This window comes from Phyllostomus hastatus, unplaced genomic scaffold (assembly GCF_019186645.2).
Source record: "Phyllostomus hastatus isolate PE091 unplaced genomic scaffold, TTU_PhHast_1.1 phas_scaffold_55, whole genome shotgun sequence".
Lineage (NCBI taxonomy): Eukaryota > Metazoa > Chordata > Mammalia > Chiroptera > Phyllostomidae > Phyllostomus > Phyllostomus hastatus.
In genome coordinates, this window is record NW_025334035.1 from 4,747,959 (window position 1) to 4,766,464 (window position 18,506).

General features: G+C 40.4%; 1 protein-coding gene across 5 annotated transcripts in view; it reads right to left on the reverse strand.

Annotated features, from left to right (window-relative positions):
* The window catches only part of MYH10 (myosin heavy chain 10), a 144,155-nt gene that overhangs the window by 60,845 nt on the left and 64,804 nt on the right, over window positions 1-18,506 (reverse strand). For all 5 annotated transcript variants that reach the window (XM_045824184.1, XM_045824187.1, XM_045824186.1 and 2 more), the window contains 6 exons: window positions 11,323-11,386; window positions 9,508-9,606; window positions 7,213-7,356; window positions 6,884-6,979; window positions 1,754-1,872; window positions 978-1,130 (listed from right to left, as the gene is read on the reverse strand). In XM_045824184.1, the coding sequence (XP_045680140.1) occupies window positions 978-1,130; window positions 1,754-1,872; window positions 6,884-6,979; window positions 7,213-7,356; window positions 9,508-9,606; window positions 11,323-11,386 (675 nt within the window). The remainder of the gene's footprint in view (window positions 1-977; window positions 1,131-1,753; window positions 1,873-6,883; window positions 6,980-7,212; window positions 7,357-9,507; window positions 9,607-11,322; window positions 11,387-18,506) is intronic.

Here is an 18,506-nt window from a genome sequence, read left to right on the forward strand (position 1 = left end):
CTTTCGTGATTGCTCAAGTCGTTTACAAATCAGTACACATCAAAGCCATTTCTTACTGTGGCAGCTGCAGTTTCAGACAAAACTGCTTATACCAGGAACACTCCAGATTTCTAAAAATAGACTTAGAAAAGTAATTCGATATCCAATAGTGGTCAAACTAGCACACTGATCCCAAGGAGTACTTAATTTATTATTTGTGCCTTATGTATATACACAGTCAGGCTATTAAAGGAGAGGTAAAGATATAAATATTTATGAGACCAAAATTTTATCAACTCTTCCTTGTAGGTATATAACTATTGTACAAGCCTTTGATGGACTGATGGTGAGTAAATGTTTGGAAAAATCTAGTCAGATCAATAATAAAATACACTGAAACCCATCATCACATCCTATGGTTTTATCTTCAAAACGGAGACCATGATCTTGTCTCACTTCTCCATCTTACCTGCCCACTCCTGACTCCCGAGACAGCACCATCCCCCGGCCCCGGTCTGCTACAATGGCCAATGGCCTCAATGGTCTCTCTACTTCTGTTTTTGCCCCACACCACACTACGGTTCCCTTTGGTCAGCTACAATTAGTCACACTGGCTTTATACCAATCTCTAACATTTGACAAGTTCTCTCCCAGACAGGATTGATGCCTAGAAAACTGCAGAGGCTGGGGTGTCTCCTCCTTCAATCACGCTTCATGTTACCACTGGAGAGACACCTCCCATGACTCAGCCGTCCAAGGTTGGTCTCCCCAATTTTCCTGTCACAGCACCCCTTCCACTTCATTATTTACAGTTCTGAGAATTTAATGTTTATTTCTTATTCATTGTTTAACCCTCTACTAGAATGGCAGGGACTACACCTGCTTATCCACCATTATATCCCAGTGCCTGGCACAGCACAGTGAATGTACATAGTAAGCCTTAATTAATAGCTGTTAAAAGAATAAGCCAAAGGAAGAGCAGGAAGGAAGAGACATACCTCAAAAATTTCAAATCCAGCAATATCCAGGATTCCAATGAAAGATGCGCCCTGGCGTTTGGTCCTATCCAGAGCCTTATTGATACGGTGAACAAGCCAGCGAAAGAGCCGCTCGTAGGTAGCTTTCGCCAATGCTTCTACTGCAAAATCTGCCTATAATCACACACCAACCTTTTATTCTGAAAATGATCTCAACACAGCATTAATGGCTGTTATATGGAGTTTAATGTTCTACAGCGCTCAAAAAATTGAAATAGCATTTAAGTGCTTGATCATAGCTTAGTTTTACACATCAACAAAGGGTGTCAGTACAATTAAATGTAAACCAGAGATTATGAATTTAAAGGAAGGGTGAAGATGCCCAGTGAAAATAAACCCCTCCCCATGTCCCTGGGGTTCTGTGCAGCATATCTGCTTGGAGTTTTAATTAAAGGGGTCCACAGGAAATGTGTGAACCCCACTCCTATATGGTTGGTGCTGTGCCACCCAGGCAGGGACAAGGGGCAGGATACCCCCTGCTGGGTGGGCTCCAGAAGTACACAGCTTTGTCCCCTGGAAAATCTATCTACCTGGGGAAACCTCAAGGGGTATCTCAAATTTCCTTTATTAAAAAAAGTCACCTTTAAAATTTTTCAAAAAAAAAAAAAAACCATTTATGCAAGAGAAAAAATACTCAATTAGTATGAAGAAATATTCACATAATACAGCATTAACTGATTCAGTTTGTTATATGCCAATCATTCAAACAAATGCATAATAATTAATGATAAGCATACCTGTTCTTTGGTCTGGGCTTTCTGCACGTAGTCGCGGCCGACCTTGATCCGGGGGGTAAGGATAGCCCGGGTGAACTCCATCACATTCATCCCAAGAAGATGGCAGAGCTTCTGTGCAGCTAGAGTGTAAAAAAGTCTCCTAAATACTAGACTCCTAATTGTTATCTAGTCACAGTATGACACCTGAAAAACCTTTAATAATCATTAAATTAAATTATTGTATAATCATTAAATTAAATTATTGTATATAATCAATACAATATAATTTAATATACAATTTAATGATTATTAATTTATATCAAGAAATAAACTAAATGAAAGTTTTAGGTCTGATGAAAAACACCTTCATTCTTTCAGATTAATAACACACATCGTAGGCTGTGAGAGAGGGTTAGCCAATAATTACTTATCATGGCTAATAATGCAGGTCACTGAGTCTTAGAACCCACAGGTAACACACAGAATGAGAGAAATGGTGTTGACTATAGTTGAAATCATCATGTTACTAAGAAAACTGGTTATGCTCACAGAATGATCCTAATAACATTTTTGTAGGCAAGAAATCTAAAAGCTTTAGAAAAAGTAATTATTTGAGTACATGGCTACCCACAAAGCTCTCAGCACACAGCTGCGACTTCCATTACTGTTGATTCTCATCAGCGTTAGGGTACCTGCCTCACCAGAAGTTCACTGTCTAACATGCCCAAGGTCCAACAAGGGTACACATTATTACAATTACTTTTGAATTAAGTGTTAAAATAACAATAAAATTCTCTAAGGGAAAGCATACTTTGCATTATATTTATTAAAAGCGTAACCTACCCAAGTCATTTCAAAGCCCTAGTCCAGGCTAGCTGTTGGCACCCGACCAGGTGCCCTGTCTGGGCTGGGCTGGGCTGTGCTGGGCAGGACGGGCTGGGTCTCAGCGAGCACTTCCTCTGCTTTGGGACTCTTCTCACGGGCTCTCACTGACTGCTCTGCCTGAGCTGCATGGTCTCGGCTCCTTTTAGTTAGTGTAGGAATGCATGTGCATATGTATTGGACAGGAAATTAAGACATACGAAGAAGTACCAAAGGAAAATTGCTCACATGCTTTTGCTTTGCATTATGATAAATGCCATTTTAGCAGCTAACAAATATACTTCACAGTGTGGTTATATCTTGGTTTACTTCACTTTATTGGATTATTTTAAGGTAGCTCCCTTTTTGCCATTAAAATGCTGAGGCATGTATCTTTCGGCACAGTGCACGTTCTTCTGTCTACCTCTTATTCCCCCTTACTGAGACTATCTACTTCAAAGAGCCAAGCTTAGGGGAAAAAGTTCCAGAAGTAAAATAAAACACAATAATTAAAGCCTAGGAAACAGAACAGAAAACTTACTGGTCACCTGGGCCATGGCAAGTACACTCGGACTTCATGATGTTATTATAAAGAAATGTGGCTAAATGTTTAAACGGACGTGGGAGCTTATTCAGTTTACGGAGAGCTGGCACCTTTGGGGGCCGAACACTTACTGCAGGGCTGAAGAGCGCTGCTCAAGGAAGAATAAATCGGCAACGAATGGGACGGACTCCAACGGGCAGGGGGAAACAGGGCAGAAAGGGTGGAGGAAGGGAACAGAGTGGAAGAGGTGGTGGTTGGGGCAAACAAAATCAAAGAGAACTATACTTTTCTGTAGTTCTGACTTTTAGAATTATTTATATGTTGCATATACTAAAAAATAAGCAAAAAAAAAGGGTGGTAGTGGGGGGTGCAAAATGCAATGTGAACAAGTAAATGAAACTACCTACAGTACAAACGAAAACTGCGAAGGCAGGAGGGAAGAGTGAAACGGTACGTTGACTACATACTCTAGTGCTAAAGAACCGCATACAGACACTGCACACTGATTAGCAGGTTTGTTTTTCAGAGGGTTAGAGGTTAGTAATTATGAAGCTATTTTACGGATATTCTAGGATCAAACAAAAATAAACAAATATATTATAAAGAAGCCAGATTTCTTACTGTCAGAGAAAGGGGTTTCAAATAAAGAGCAGGAGATGGCTAGAATAGACCTTGTAGTATTGGATCAAAACTGGAGGTGTCAGTATTAGTCTGTGGTCTTTAGTATACATATACACAAAAACGAAAAGAGGATTATGACTCTATGTGTGTGTCCGCTGAGAGAAGTCAGAAACAAACAAGACCCTCACACCACCAGCACCCAGACACTGGGAGTGAAATGCTGTTGTTCAATGTGGGGAAACAGGAGGGAAAAGGCCAATGCTAGGGCCAGGGTTGAAAAATACAAAACGAGCCTAGAACATTTTGTGTGCTATAAAGTAAGAAACTACTTTTTTAAAAAGTGGCAGAATTGTGTCAAAATAACCTAAGAGCTAACCTGAAGGGGTTCTAACTTTTAATTACCAAATCAAGAACAAGGTTAAATAACTATAAAATGAACTGCAAACCCATAGAATTATTTAAATTAGAGTCTATGTGTCTATATTGATATAAATAATTAAATTAATAAAAAAGTGAAAGCTCTTCCTTACAGTAGAATTCCAAGGAATATATGTAAAAGAATAATGTAAATAGAAAGTTATCACTTCACATACACCACAAACAATACTGTTTCAGGTAAGAATCATAATGGATGCTCTAAGTCAGGGGTGTCAAACTCATTTTCACCGGGGGCCACAACAACCTCGTGGTTGTCTTCAAAGGGCTAAATGTGATTTTAAGACTGTATAAATGTAACTACTCCTTAACTAGGGGCAAGGAGCTCGGCACTGCTGGGAGGTAGAAACAAGGTGCCGGGCCAGAAAAACTAGGGGGAGGGCTGGATTCAGCCCTTGGGCCTCGTGTTTGACAACTGTACTCTAACTAGTAGGTCAAAAAGCGTCTCCCTCCCTCCTCTCCTCTCCCAAATGCATATTACAAAGGGAAAATAGTAATCTGATAGTGGAGAAACCTGGTAGACTCTACCTTAGCCAAGTAATAAAGTTAACATCCCAATAATGAGACATTGACATAGCCTCCTGATACAATGTATCAAGAAGGACACAGCATCACTTCTGTGATATTCTTACCACGTGCATAACCTGAATTTAATCAGGAAGAAACATTAGACAAACCCAAAAGCAGGAACACCTTCCAAACCATTGATAACTGCCCAGCATTCTTCAAAAGTGTCAAAGCCATAAAAGACAGACTGGGCCTCGGTTGCAAGGTAAAAATTGGTCAGAACTCAGTAGCTGCAGCTCCTTTCTGGATGAGCTGTGTGTTCTCTGCAGCTTTCGTCTCCTCCTGTCCACCAATTCCTAATGCCCCCCAGTGCTTCAGCAGAGCCTCCAGTGCCACGTTTTGTCCTGCACACACCCTCTTCCCTCATTTATGACATCAGATTGTACGTGCCGTTATGCAGGCACGTAGCCTTGTGGAAATGCTTCAGGAGTGCCTTGTATGTTTGCACTGAAACATGTGCTGGGAGAACTCAACAACAAACCATCTAAATACAAACATAAAATCACAAGGCAAGCAGAGGCCATTGTCCCTTTTCAGGGCCCTCCCCCCACAGAGCTGGCAGACAGGTGCCTTATGTAAGATTCCATCCACCTGGTTAACACTGTTTGACCCACCTTGGAGATCCCCAGAGGCTCTTCCCTACCCAACTTACGGGCCCGCCCAAGCTGCTTTTCCACTTGAATGGCTGGTCTGGGCTCCTGTTTCACAACTTCCTAAATCCTCTCAAACAAGCAGCAGCTGGCTTCTATGTGAGAACTGCAGACCTGGAACTAGCTGCCTAGATTCACAGCTTGGCTATACCTGGAAATCTCCAAGCCCAGCACAAGTAGCAGCCATCTCAGATTGCTTTATAACTCAGGCAGGGTGGCCCTGGGCACAACTCAGGTGGAAGCTGATCTCCTGGGTGTACCACCCAGGAAACCTCAGAGCCAGTGCACCCAGTGGACAGCTACAGACCATATCAGAGCACAACCATCCTGCCCCTGCACAGCTGATCCTCCACTGGAGGTCGGAGGTTGGTGGTCAGTGGGCACAGCCAATCCTTGTAGTTGATTGTCCAGGGTAAATCCCTCCCATTGATGTGCCAACAGCAACCAAGGCTCAACTACAAGAGGAGGGTGTACTCAGCCCACATGAAGAGTACATCTCAAGTAACCAGTTTGGGTGATAGGGGAGGCTGTGCCACTGGACCCTACATGACACCTACTACATGAAGCCACACAACCAAGACACAGAGTCAAAGCAGATCTACTACCTAATACGTAGAAATAAACACAGGGAGGCTGCCAAAATGAGAAGACAAAAGAACATGGCCCAAATGAAAGAATGGTTCAAAACCCCAGAAAAAGAGCTAAACTAAATAGAGATAAGCAACCTATCAGATGCAGAGTTCAAAACACTGTTTGTAAGGATGCCCAAGGAATTTAGTGAGGACCTCAGCAACATAAAAAAGAACCAGTCAGAATCAAAGGACACACTAATTGAAATAATGAAAAATTTACAGGGAAACAACAGTAAAGTGGATGAAACTGAGAATCAAATCAATGATATGGAACATAAGAAAAATGAAAAACAACTATTCAGAACAACTGAAAAAAGAGAATCCAAAAAACAAAGATAGTGTAAGCAGCCTGTGGGACAACAATGAGCAATCCAACATTCACATCATAGGGGTGCCAGAAGGAGAAGAGAAAGAACAAGACATTGGGAATCTATTTGAAAAAATCATGAAAGAAAACTTCCCTAATTTGGTGAAGGAAACAGACATGCAAGTCCAGGAAGCACAGAGTCCCAAACAAGATGCACACAAAGAGGCCCACTCCGTGACACAGCATAATTAAAATGTAAATGCTAAAGATAAAGTGATGGGACGGTAGGTGTGGGAGAATGGGTGAGAAGTGAAGGGATTAAAAAGTACAAATAGACAGTTACAGGGGAAATGGAGCAGCCCAAGAACTCAACAGGCATGTCCCATGGACATGACCAAGGCTGGGGGCATTGCCTCAGGAAGTGGGGGGTGCTGGGTGGAGGGGATGAAGGGGGAAAAATCAGGATAACTGTAATAGCATAATCAATGAAATATAATAAAAAAAGAAATACAAAATCAACAGTCATCAGTTTACCTGTATTTTCTGGCATGGAAGCTTGATCAGTGTTTCGCTCCTTTTTGAAAGAAATATTTCCAAACTGAAGGACTGAAGATACTACTTTAAGCATTGCTTTATTAAAAAGAAAATAAATAAAAATATTGCATCAACATACAGCAGAGACACATTCTAACTTATTCTAACTAAAAATTAGCTGTACAAAACTTTTCAGTGAGATATGTCTCAGGATTTCATAAAATTACAGGCAGTTCCCAGTCACGCAATCCTTTTCTAGTTTAGGTTATTTATCCCCAATTTAGGTCTTATTTAAATGAGTATCAGAATCTTAGAGAAAGTCCACATACACAGAATCTCTTCATGAGAGAAGCCCATTATATGCATTGCTTCCATCGTCTCCTGAAAGTTATCTTTGTCTTGCTGTCCCGGAATGGGAATATAACCATTGGAGAGAAATCTGTAGTTATTAAATCCTTCAAGGAGCAAATCGGCTAAAAGAAAACAGAATGGAACACAATTAATCAAATACTCGACAGCAGGCTGAAGCCTGCCAGAAGAACAGCGGCTCACCAACCCACCGTCACCACCACACACTTTCTACCCCGCCCTTCTCTTTCTTTAGATATTCATGGTAAACACACAAACACACACGGTTTCTCATCATCTGTATCAAGATCGAAAGTAATAATGTAAACTGCACACATCTCAACTAGAGTTTGGGGGACAGCAGCTTACATAATATTATTTGAAATCAGATAGTGGCAAAGGATGTAGCTTTTCCAGAGAACTAAAACCTTATTGTTTTCAGATTTAAATAAATATTTTACAAAGCTTTTAAACCCATATTCCTTATTTTTACCTTAGCAAGTAGTTAATAGCAAACACTATAGGATCAATACGAAGGTTATGTGGATGTACGACAGAGACGCAGATAGAGAAGGGATGAGTCAGGCACACGCTCCACGGGCCAGAGCCCTGAAACCCTCTCCCAGCCAGGCAGCGGCCAATCCGCTTTTGCGTGATGTGCAACATACGGCTTGTATAATGCTACGACAGAGTATTGTAACAGATATCCCCACTGCCTACTTGTACTTTAGGGGCCCCAGGTTAGAGAGAACTTAACTTAATCATTTGATAAACGTGTTCCTTGAGAGCAGAAGGATGTTTCTTGAGAGGGATCAGAATAGACAGGGCTGTCTATCCCTGCCGTGGATGTGATCCCGCGCTCCCAGCTTTCCTGGGAATGCTTGCCTGCAGATGATTTCTGATCACTCCCGGCCCTTCCTTCTTATCTACATCACATTTAATTAACTTCAACTATGTGCTGGTTGCTTTCTTTTTCTATATCTTTAACACTTTGATTTTATTTTTTGATCATTGCTATTGCAGAGTTAGCTCGCCATCTGGAAGCCTGAGGGTTTTCTTCTCTTCAGCATCACATGCTGTAATATAATTTTAGGACTGTATAAATGTAACTACTCCTTAACTATTAAGGAGTTGAAATTACATTCAACCCTTTGAAGGCAACAGCGAGGCTGATATTGGCCCCCAGTGAAAATGAGTTTGACATCCCTGTGCTACATATATAATCTTGAACTTTTATCTATCTATGTGTTGCTTATTTTTTTCCTTGCAGGTCTTCTAATCAACTTCTGGGTTCAATGCTTTCACAGCAAAAGCATTTCATTGAGAAAGCCTACACCTCTGATGGGAAAAGCAGAGCTGTGCATGTACCTATTTGTGAGAGTTAGAAAATGTATATAACAGTCACACAAAAGCATTGAATTTGAGACTCAGGAAAAACTGGGAAGTTGTGCATCTTCTCCTCTCCCTCAAATACCCAGCAAATTTCTGATCCAGAACAGAATTCTACATTTTACCCTGCTCAGGCCCAAGCTTCTAGTTCTTATGATTCATGACAAAAACCAACCAACCAAACAAACAAGCAAAAAACAAAACAAAACAAAACAAAAACAAAAAACAACAAACAAACAAACAAAGAAAAAGGAAAAGGAAAATCTACCATAGGCCCTTCCTACTACTGGTAGAAGCATAATATATATTTAGTGGTTAATCTAGTAATACAAATGTTTATTCAACTTAATTTTCTTAAGTTAATTTATTTTTTCTTATATTTACATAAATGTCGACACAGAAACTTTATGAAAATGCATCATTTGTTTTCTCATTTAAAATGTCTTAAAAAGAGCCCTGGCTGGCGTAGCTCAGTGGATTGAGCGTGGGCTGGGAACCAAAGTGTCCCAGGTTCGATTCCCAGTCAGGGTACATTCCTGGGTTGCAGGCCATAACCCCCAGCAACTGCACATTGATGTTTTTCTCTCTCTCTCTATCTCCCTCCCTTCCCTCTCTAAAAATAAATAAATAAAATATTAAAAAATAAATAAATAAAATGTCTTAAAAAGAAGCAAAAGGACAAGAAATAACATAATACCACCCATATGCCTGCCACTTAAAAGTATTTCCCCCTTGGCACTGAAATTCAATTTCATTTTCATGTTCATAATGTGACCAGCTAGAATTTTGAGACATTTATTTCCCCAAATGTTTCCCTGTCAAAAAAAATTTAACATTAACAATGATATTCAAATTAATATGAAATAGTAAAAAACTTTGTAACGTACACTTTAGGTGTTCTCCTGCTCCGGATAACAGCTGGTAAAAGATATGAAAAGTACGCTCATCCTTTGCTTGACGAACAGCACGAGATTTTTCCAGAAGGTCTGAGCAAAGATGGTTAAGGGTTAACTGAAAAGGTGGTGCTCTTTCCATGTCTCTTTCATTTGTAAAACATTTTCTCTCTCTGATATATATCAACTATATCCTGCAGTAAACTTTGTACGCAAAGAAAAGAAAGGAAATGCATGCAGCTCATGTTCCTCACTACTGGACTCACTATGCTTCCCATACCCACTCAGCCCCATGCTGCTCCTGACCTGGATTATATTCAAAGAGCACAGCACCATCCAAGGGACTATAAGAATCTATAAAAAAAGATACTGAGTTGTTTAAGAGAGGAAAAGCCTTATAATATCAGAATTACCACAATTTTACAAGTAAGGAAACCAAGACACAAAGATATTATTAAAATAGCAAAGCTAGTAAGTGGTCAAGCTAGGAATCAAAACTTGAACTCCAAAATGTATGTGCTTCGCCAATGGGCTACCCATGAGAGCCCCGCTTCACTGAAAGCCTCACAGAAGTGGTGCCAGCCACTTACCACCCATCGCTTCATGTACATTTTCTACACGATGCCTTGAGAGACCCATACCTGGAAGACCTATTGGCCTTCCTTCCACGTACACTCTAGAGACCTATTATTGCCAGGACTTGGAGTCTGCTGCTACCACCGCCGCCCACTCTGGCCGGGCTTCCAGGGCGCAAGCAGCCCGGCCCCAGTCAGCTCCTTCATTCGGAGTATGCACACCTGCTTGTGTATTTGAAGCACGTGCCTGAGACCTGCTTGGGCTTTTGGTTCACCCTGCCTTGCTGCTCCTGGGCTGTCTCTGGGTCCACAGTCACACTGGGCTCTCACAGACCCCTGTTTCACTGCTTGGGAAGATGACTGCCACTTCTGGGGCCACCAACTGATTTAACTGTTTGTGCCCCATGGCCTAAAATTTAAATCACACTATACTAAATACATCCTCCACATTCGGTAAAAAGTACATTCAGATGAATGATGCCACAGCAAACCAATGAGAAGAAACTCTAGCTCCATTCCCATCATTTTCAAGTGCTTGTGTTTTCTGGGTGAGTACATTTAGAAATATGAAATGCGGTTCTGAATTCACAAGGAAACGTCCATCTATCCTTTAACTGAGGCACAGGAACAACGTCCTGCTATCACTGGAGGTCACTCTAACGAGCACCAGGATCTGTCATCTGCAGCCTTCCTAACCGGCACAGTACCAATCCAGAATCATTTCTATTTTATTATCTCTTCCCTCAAATTAATTCTATGTAGACCCAGCATTTCTTAGGGCTAGTCTATGTATTTATTTTCCCCTCTAGTTTTATTCTGCTTAACACTAACTGAAATTGCTTTAACTCTGTACTTTTATTGTGTAAGGCTTGTTTCAGTGGGTACATGCCCACCCTATGAATATCAGAAACAGACGGTAAAAACTGAGCAAACGCAACAGTAACTGAAGAGCGGCTTCATATAACGATCGTCAGGTAATCCTCGCCTCAGTGGGGCTCTCCACCTCCCCGGCCATGTTATTCATTAGGTTACGACCTGGTGTTATAAACAAACAACAACAAGTAAACATCACTTTGGACTTAATATTCAGTAGTTGGAAGTGACCAAGTCGCAGTCTCTCTGGGCTTAAGTCGAACATCTTGATTGTGGGAGTGATATCACAAAGCATTGCTCTGAGGCCACAGGAGGATTAAACGACTCTCTAGTTTGGATTACACCATTTGAAAAAGGATACATGTTTCAATGTTGGCCCCAACGATATAGCCAGTTACATCAAAGTTGATCCGAATAAACTTGCCCTGAAAATAATTACAAAGAGGAAACTGAAAATAAATAAGGACACAGAGAATCTGAATACTATCATAAAATAAGCCCAGGTGCCCTGCAGAGTATCCACGGGTTGGCTACAAAAATGGACCTTAATTATTGCCTCAAATCAAAAAGAAAGAAGAAAAAGCCTCAATAAATTACAAAACAGTAGCAGTAGGCCAGGCAACCTTCCTGGACTACAACATCATAAAAATGAAATTCTAATAATGAAGAACTTTAAAAAAATTGATGTCAGCCTTCAGAACTGGAGAAAATGGAAACTACTTTAGATATCTGTTGTTTAAGCCACCCCCCCAAAAGTAAATTTTGTCCTTGTTCTTCAAAAGACCCTAAAAAGAATAGATAAAAAATAATTAGGCCTTATAAATACTTGAACGCCTCAAAAAAGAAACTCAGAAACTAAAATCAGGTCTTGATGTTAAACTGCACATTAAAATTCTTTACAAATTTTAAACAGCTGTATTATCTATACACTACTTCATCAAGTTAATAAAAAATTGCTATTTTAAGAGACAGTAGTCAAAAGACAATGTTATTATTTCAAAGTTGCAAGGAATACATTGCCAATGTAACTGTTTAAGGAAATACTTTCTCAAACTCATTTTAACACTGCAGAAAGGTTAATCAAAATCATATGGTATCACATAATTCTTACTGAAGAAAATAAAGAATTCATTACATAGATATACAAACCTTTTGACATGTCTAGATTTCAACATGTCTAATTTCATTATGTATATATCAACATGCTGTTTAAGCTTTCTATTTCTTACAGTATTTCCTGTTCATTTTTCTTGACCACCTAAATTAGACGTTCAGATTCATTAAACAAGATAATCTTGGGAAATAAGACAAAGTTATTATATTGATAACTTTGAACTCTAATACATTTAAATTATAAAACTGAACATTACCCATCTATATTTAGTGAATTTATTTTTTTCCTTACTTCTAGGGAAATTATAAAATAGGAAGAAAGTCAAAGGAGAAGTGGAAGAAACAAAGGTTTTTGGCTTTTTGAACAGGTAACCTAAAAAGAAATGTCTCAAAATAACTTATACATGTGGTCAGTAACTTGGACAAAAAAAGTCACCAACATACATCTGATTTCATCATCAGTTCCCTAGTCAAATCTGTTCCCTTTCTTTTCGTAGCTGACTGGTGCGCGTCACTGTTGGAGCCATCACAGCAAGTGCAGAGAGGTATCTTTTGGCTAAATGAGAATGGTTGGGCAAAGAGTAATGAAATAAAGGGACGGGACAAGGACAGAAATGGGACGGTGGAAGCCTGCCATGTGGGGAGGAGGGAGAGTGGATTAGGGTAGCCCTCCAACCCTCATCTGCCCTCCCCCAGCTTCCTCTATACAGACCCCAAAGAAACGAGTGTCTCGCAAAACAGCATATTGAGTAACCAATAAGTCCTGGTTATAAGCCAAAATTACTATAATTGATTCTGTTTTGAAAACATTTTAACAAAACAAAAGCCTTACAAAGCTGAAAGTCATCAACTCACTCTGTTAAGTGACTTCCACATTCAGTTATATTATGAGATCTATCCAAGTCATTTGATAACATGACAAAGTGAAACTTCAGAGCTAAAAAGAAACAGTTTATTAATACCCTCAAACAGTCCAGGATGTTGGCCACCCTGACAAAGTAGGTAAGAAGCAGGCCATGGAATACAAAATACTCCCTCCTTGGAAGGGGAAGAAATGAAATTTTTAAGTTAAAAAGCCTTTTCCTCACAGTGATAAATATTCTTTCATAATTAACATTTTTATTAAAATACCGATCTAGACTAAAATGGAAAACAGAGTTTTACTTTTAAGTGGGTCTGCTAATCTTTTTAACATTATGTAAACAAAATGGTGGTAAAAATGCCCCCTCTGTATATGATTTCCACAGGTCAGATTATGGTACTCAGTATATTTAACCAGCATTTCACCTATAAAAACAAAACAAAAAAGTAAAAAACATGACAAGTACATTCTGTATGAATTACAGAGCATGCGTTTCATGTCACACACATGTTGAATGCCAATCCAAGAACCACTGAGGCTACACACTCCCTGCTGGAGCTCTGGGCAGTAACGACAACTAGAATCCTCTCCTGTACGCAAAACAGAAATAAAAAACTTCACTTAAAAGTTGCAATCGGACAACCTGGATATATAAGACTTCTGGCCAAGATGGAGGCACAGGTAGACACACCATGCCTCCTCGCACAACAAAATTAAGGACAACAAAAATTTAGAAACAAAATAACAAGCAGAACTGACAGAAAACTGAACTGTATGGAAGTCCGACAACCAACAAGTTAAAGTAGACACATTGATCCAGACTGATAGGAGGGGCAGAGTTGGGCAGCCCAGCGGAGAGACGTCGAGGCAAAACAAAACAAAACAAAACAAAACAAAACAAAACAAAACAAAGGCAGTGGCTGGAGGACCATGGGTGCTCAAAGCAGCAGCGGGCAGACCCAGTGAGGTGGTGAACTATAGAGGGGTGTGGCACACAAGGTGACTGGCAGGCCAGGCGGCCCCAGATTTGTGCGCAGATAAAACAGGTGAAACTGGGGAGCAAAACAGACCACGTAACTTAGGGCTCCAGCGCAGGAAATAAAGCCTCAAAACACCAATTGAAAACACCTGTGGGGGTTGAGGTGCTGGGAGAGACTCCCGGCCTCATAGGAGAGTTTGTTGGAGAGACCCACAGGGTCCTAGAAGGTACACAAGCCCACCCACATGGGAATCAGCACCAGAAGGGCCCAATTTGCTTGGAGGAAGGGGTGGAAGTGACTGAAATCCGGCAGAGAGCGGAGCAATTGCCATTGTTCCCTCTCGGACCCCGCCCCCACATACAGCCTCACAACCCAGTGACAGGGTTGCCCCGCCCTGGTGAACACCTAAGGCTCCGCCCCTCACTGCATAACAGGCAGGTCAAGACAAAAAAAAAAAAGGCCCAAATGAAAGAACAGATCAAAGCTCCAGAAATAATACAACTAAGCAATAAAGAGATAGCCAACCTATCAGATGCACAGTTCAAAGCACTGGTAATCAGGATGCTCACAGCATTGGTTGAATTTGGTCACAAATTAGATGAACAAATGAAGGCTATGCTAAGTGAAATAAAGGAAAATATACAGGGAACTAATAGTGATGAGAAGGAAAATGAGACTCAAATCAACAGTGTGGACCAGAAGGAAGAAAAACAACTAAACAGAAAAGAATGAAGAAATAAGAATTCAAGAAAATGAGGAGAGGCTTAGGAATCTCCAGGACATCTTTAAACATTCCAACATCCAAATTATAGGGGTACCAGAAGAAGAGGAAGAGCTACAAGTGGAAAATTTATTTGAAGAAATAATAAAGGAGAACTTCCCCAATCTGGCAAAGGAAATAGACTTCCAGGAAGTCCAAGAAGCTCAGAGAGTCCCAAAGAAGTTGGACCCAAGGAAGAACACACCAAGGCACATCATAATTATACTAGCCAAGGTAAAAATGAAGGAGAGAATCCTAGAAGCAGCAAGAGAAAAGGAGACTGTAACCTACAAAGGAGTTCCCATCAGACTGTCAGCTGATTTCTCAAAAGAGACCTTGCAGGCAAGAAGGGGCTGGAAGGAAGTATTCCAAGTCATGAAAGGCAAGGACCTACATCTAAGATTGCTCTATCCAGCAAAGCTTTCATTTAGAATGGAAGAGCAGATAAAGTGCTCAGATAAGGTCAAGTTAAAGGAGTTCATCATCACCAAGCCCTTATTATATGAAATGTTAAAGGGACTTATCTAAGAAAAAGAAGATAAAAAACATGTATAGTAAAATGACAGCAAACTCACAATTATTAACAACCACACCTAAAACAAAAACAAAAACAAAAACAAACTAAGCAATCAACTAGAACAGGAACAGAACCACAGAAATGGAGATCACATGGAGGGTTAGCAACAGGGGAGTGGGAGGAGGAGAGAGGGGGAAAAGTACAGAGAATAAGTAGCATAGATGGTAGGTAGAAAATAGACAGGGGGAGGGTAAGAATAGTATATGAAATGAAGAAGCTGAAGAACTTATAAGTATGACACATGGACATGAACTAAAGGGGGGGAATGTGGGTGGGAGGGGGTGTGCAGGGTGGAGGGGAGTGAAGGGGGGAAAATGGGACAACTGTAATAGCATAATCAATAAAATAAAATTTAAAAAAGGGAAAAAATGGCTATGTGCAGCCACCAATTTAGAAGACGCTGGTTGCCTGGTATAGACCACGTCTGTCTGACACTGTCCTGTTTGCATCGGTAAATCTTCAGGGAAAGGTACGTGAGAGCACTAATGACAGAGCAGGGGCTGCATCCAATTTACTCACATAACTTTTTTAATGTCTGTTTGCTAAACAGTGTATGTGGGGGTACAGAATTCTCACTTGCTTTCACTGGAATCTGGTAGCCAAATGGTAGGGAGTATACCTAGAGCCTCAATCTAGCTGTAACTATTGGAGGCTACTTACCAAAGGCATATAAACTTGGGAATAACCAAAGTGGCTTACATAAGTTTGGAAAAAAAGATTTGCACAAATACAGAAAGTGATTTCTACTAAAACTTTCTGAAGGAAGATGCATCTGCTGGTACAGTCTTTTTGAAATTGAAATCCCTGTTTTTAAAGTTTCATTACAAGAGATTCATTTTATGTAAGATCCCCTCCATCTGGACTGCATTTTACTTCTCCATAAGTTGAGAACTGGAGTAACTATGAATGATTATTTTCATAAGGGTAATGCTCTCCTAAGGAATCCCCCTTAATACAAACCATATGTTAGCATCTTTGAAAGAAAGATATTCTTTAGGAAATTACTTGTCTATTTCATATCAAAGAAATGGAAACAAATGGGTACTAAAGCTTACCCAGTTTACAGTTTCAAATATTTTTCACTGTGAGCATGTGGTTTGTAAATACTGACGACACGAAACTCCACTGTACACCCAATTCACTTTTCTGGTATCTCATTACTCTTCCAGTATGAGGTCTAACACCAGTCCCAACCCAAGGCCTGTCCTGTCCACAGAGCCACTGCCTCTGCCACATCCTTCAAACACATCGGACACATCTTCTGCCAGTCCTTCGAACACTGGGGCATGCACACACAACATGCTCCCTGAGCTCAGCTCTACCTTACGACATGTCATTGAAAGTAGATGAAAGGTAAAACCCAAATGAAGGTGAGCTCTATGAAACTAGAGACTGGTCTTTGCCCCCTGACATATTCCTAGGGCTTAGAAGAATGTCCAGCACTGAGTAGGCAGCCACCTTTCAACTAAAGGGATCCCACAACTGCTATGTACTTACATGTGAGAAGCACAGACAGAAACTAAGGATCCAGAAAACAAGGTAGACAGGTCCCTACCATCAGAGATCTTGCATTCTCATAGGACAGCCAGACATAAGCAGAGAAAGTAACTACAGGTTACGATTAGGGCTATCAGGGAGATCAATAAGACACTGTGATAGAGAACAGAGGAAATTCCTCAGATAGGGTTTTAGACTAACTAGGTGCTTGAGAGAGGGAGAAGGAGAAATGTGGACAGATCTGAAATACATGCTGGAAGTGTGACCAATAGGGTTTACTCCTGGTCTGGACATGGCCCACGAGAAAAAAGCTGAATGAAGGGTGACTCTTAGGTATTTTGTTTTTACAGGTTTTTGGGTTTTTTTAAATTTTATTTTATGCTTAAGCAACTGGATGATTTGATGGTACCATATATTGACAATAAGACTTAAATTTTGAACAGGAAAGATAAAATTCCGTGTGGAGTATGTTGAATTTGAGAAGTGTATTAGACGTCCAAGTGGAGATAATAAGTAGGCAGCACGGTGCCTGGCAAAGAATAGGTGCTTAATAATGAACTGAATTGCACAACAAATATATATAAATTATATAAAATTTAATTAAAAGTGAGCCAATACTGGGGCTATTCTCTAAACCCCTGAGAACCAAAGTGTTGGCAACACCCACGGACAACTGCTAAAAGGACGTTTTACCCGAACCTCAGTCAATCAGTGGAACCAATCACTTCACTATTTTTTATGGAACCACTGAAGTCACCACTTGTCGTAGTCTTGTGTAGTCAATGCCTTAAGACAGCAGTAGCCAGCTACTAAACTTTCTTTAAAAAAGATACTATACTAATCAATATAAGTTAACTTTCTAAAAATTAAAGCCCAAAGCCAACAATTTAAAGATACCTTTGTTTCTTGAAGAGCTATGTCTAAGAATATTGCCTTAATCAACGATATCTTTTCTAAAATGACTATCTTTTAATGTATTAGAATGAGCACACTTATAGATTATTACACAGCAGCACATGCACTGTGGTAGGTGGATCTTCAACTGAAACAGGGTTTGCTGAGAATTTAGATTGAACGAGGGATTCTGCCTAAAATCAATCTTGCTAGTAAACAGTCTAAGGAATTCTTCCCACCAGTAGAATGTACGAGTTCCTACCAGAATTGTTAATCTTTGAACTAGGATGTGAAAATAACAAGCATTAAGTAGATTCATGTATAGTAGTTATTTTGCAAAAAATTTCAGCAAGTTAACTACCCTAATTTAGACTATAATTTAAAGGAACAAGCTAGAGCAGGGTTTCTCATCCTCGACATGGCTGACATTTTGGGTTCAGTAACCCGTTGCTGCGGGGCCTGTCCTGTGACAACAGATGTGTAACGGCATCCCTGGCCTCTACCCAGCGGACACGGGATGCACTCCACTACCCATTGCCCAAGTTGAACCACCAAAACTGTCTCCAGACACTACGAAATGTCCCCTGGGGTGTCTCCAGTGGAGAAGTACTGATCTAAAATAATGCAAATTAGAGATTATAACCTACATGTCAACATGGAAATCTCACTAATGATTTGTGGCACCCAATTTCCAAGGTGAGTTCAATAATCCCCACCTTCCGAAAGCCATACCACTATGTAGTTCCCTCACACACTGTGTTGGGGTTGGTCTTTGTGACCAATAGAATACGTGAAAAGGATGGCCTGTGACTTCCAAGGTGGGGTCATAAAAACTCAGTGTGACTCCTGTCTTGCTTTCTTG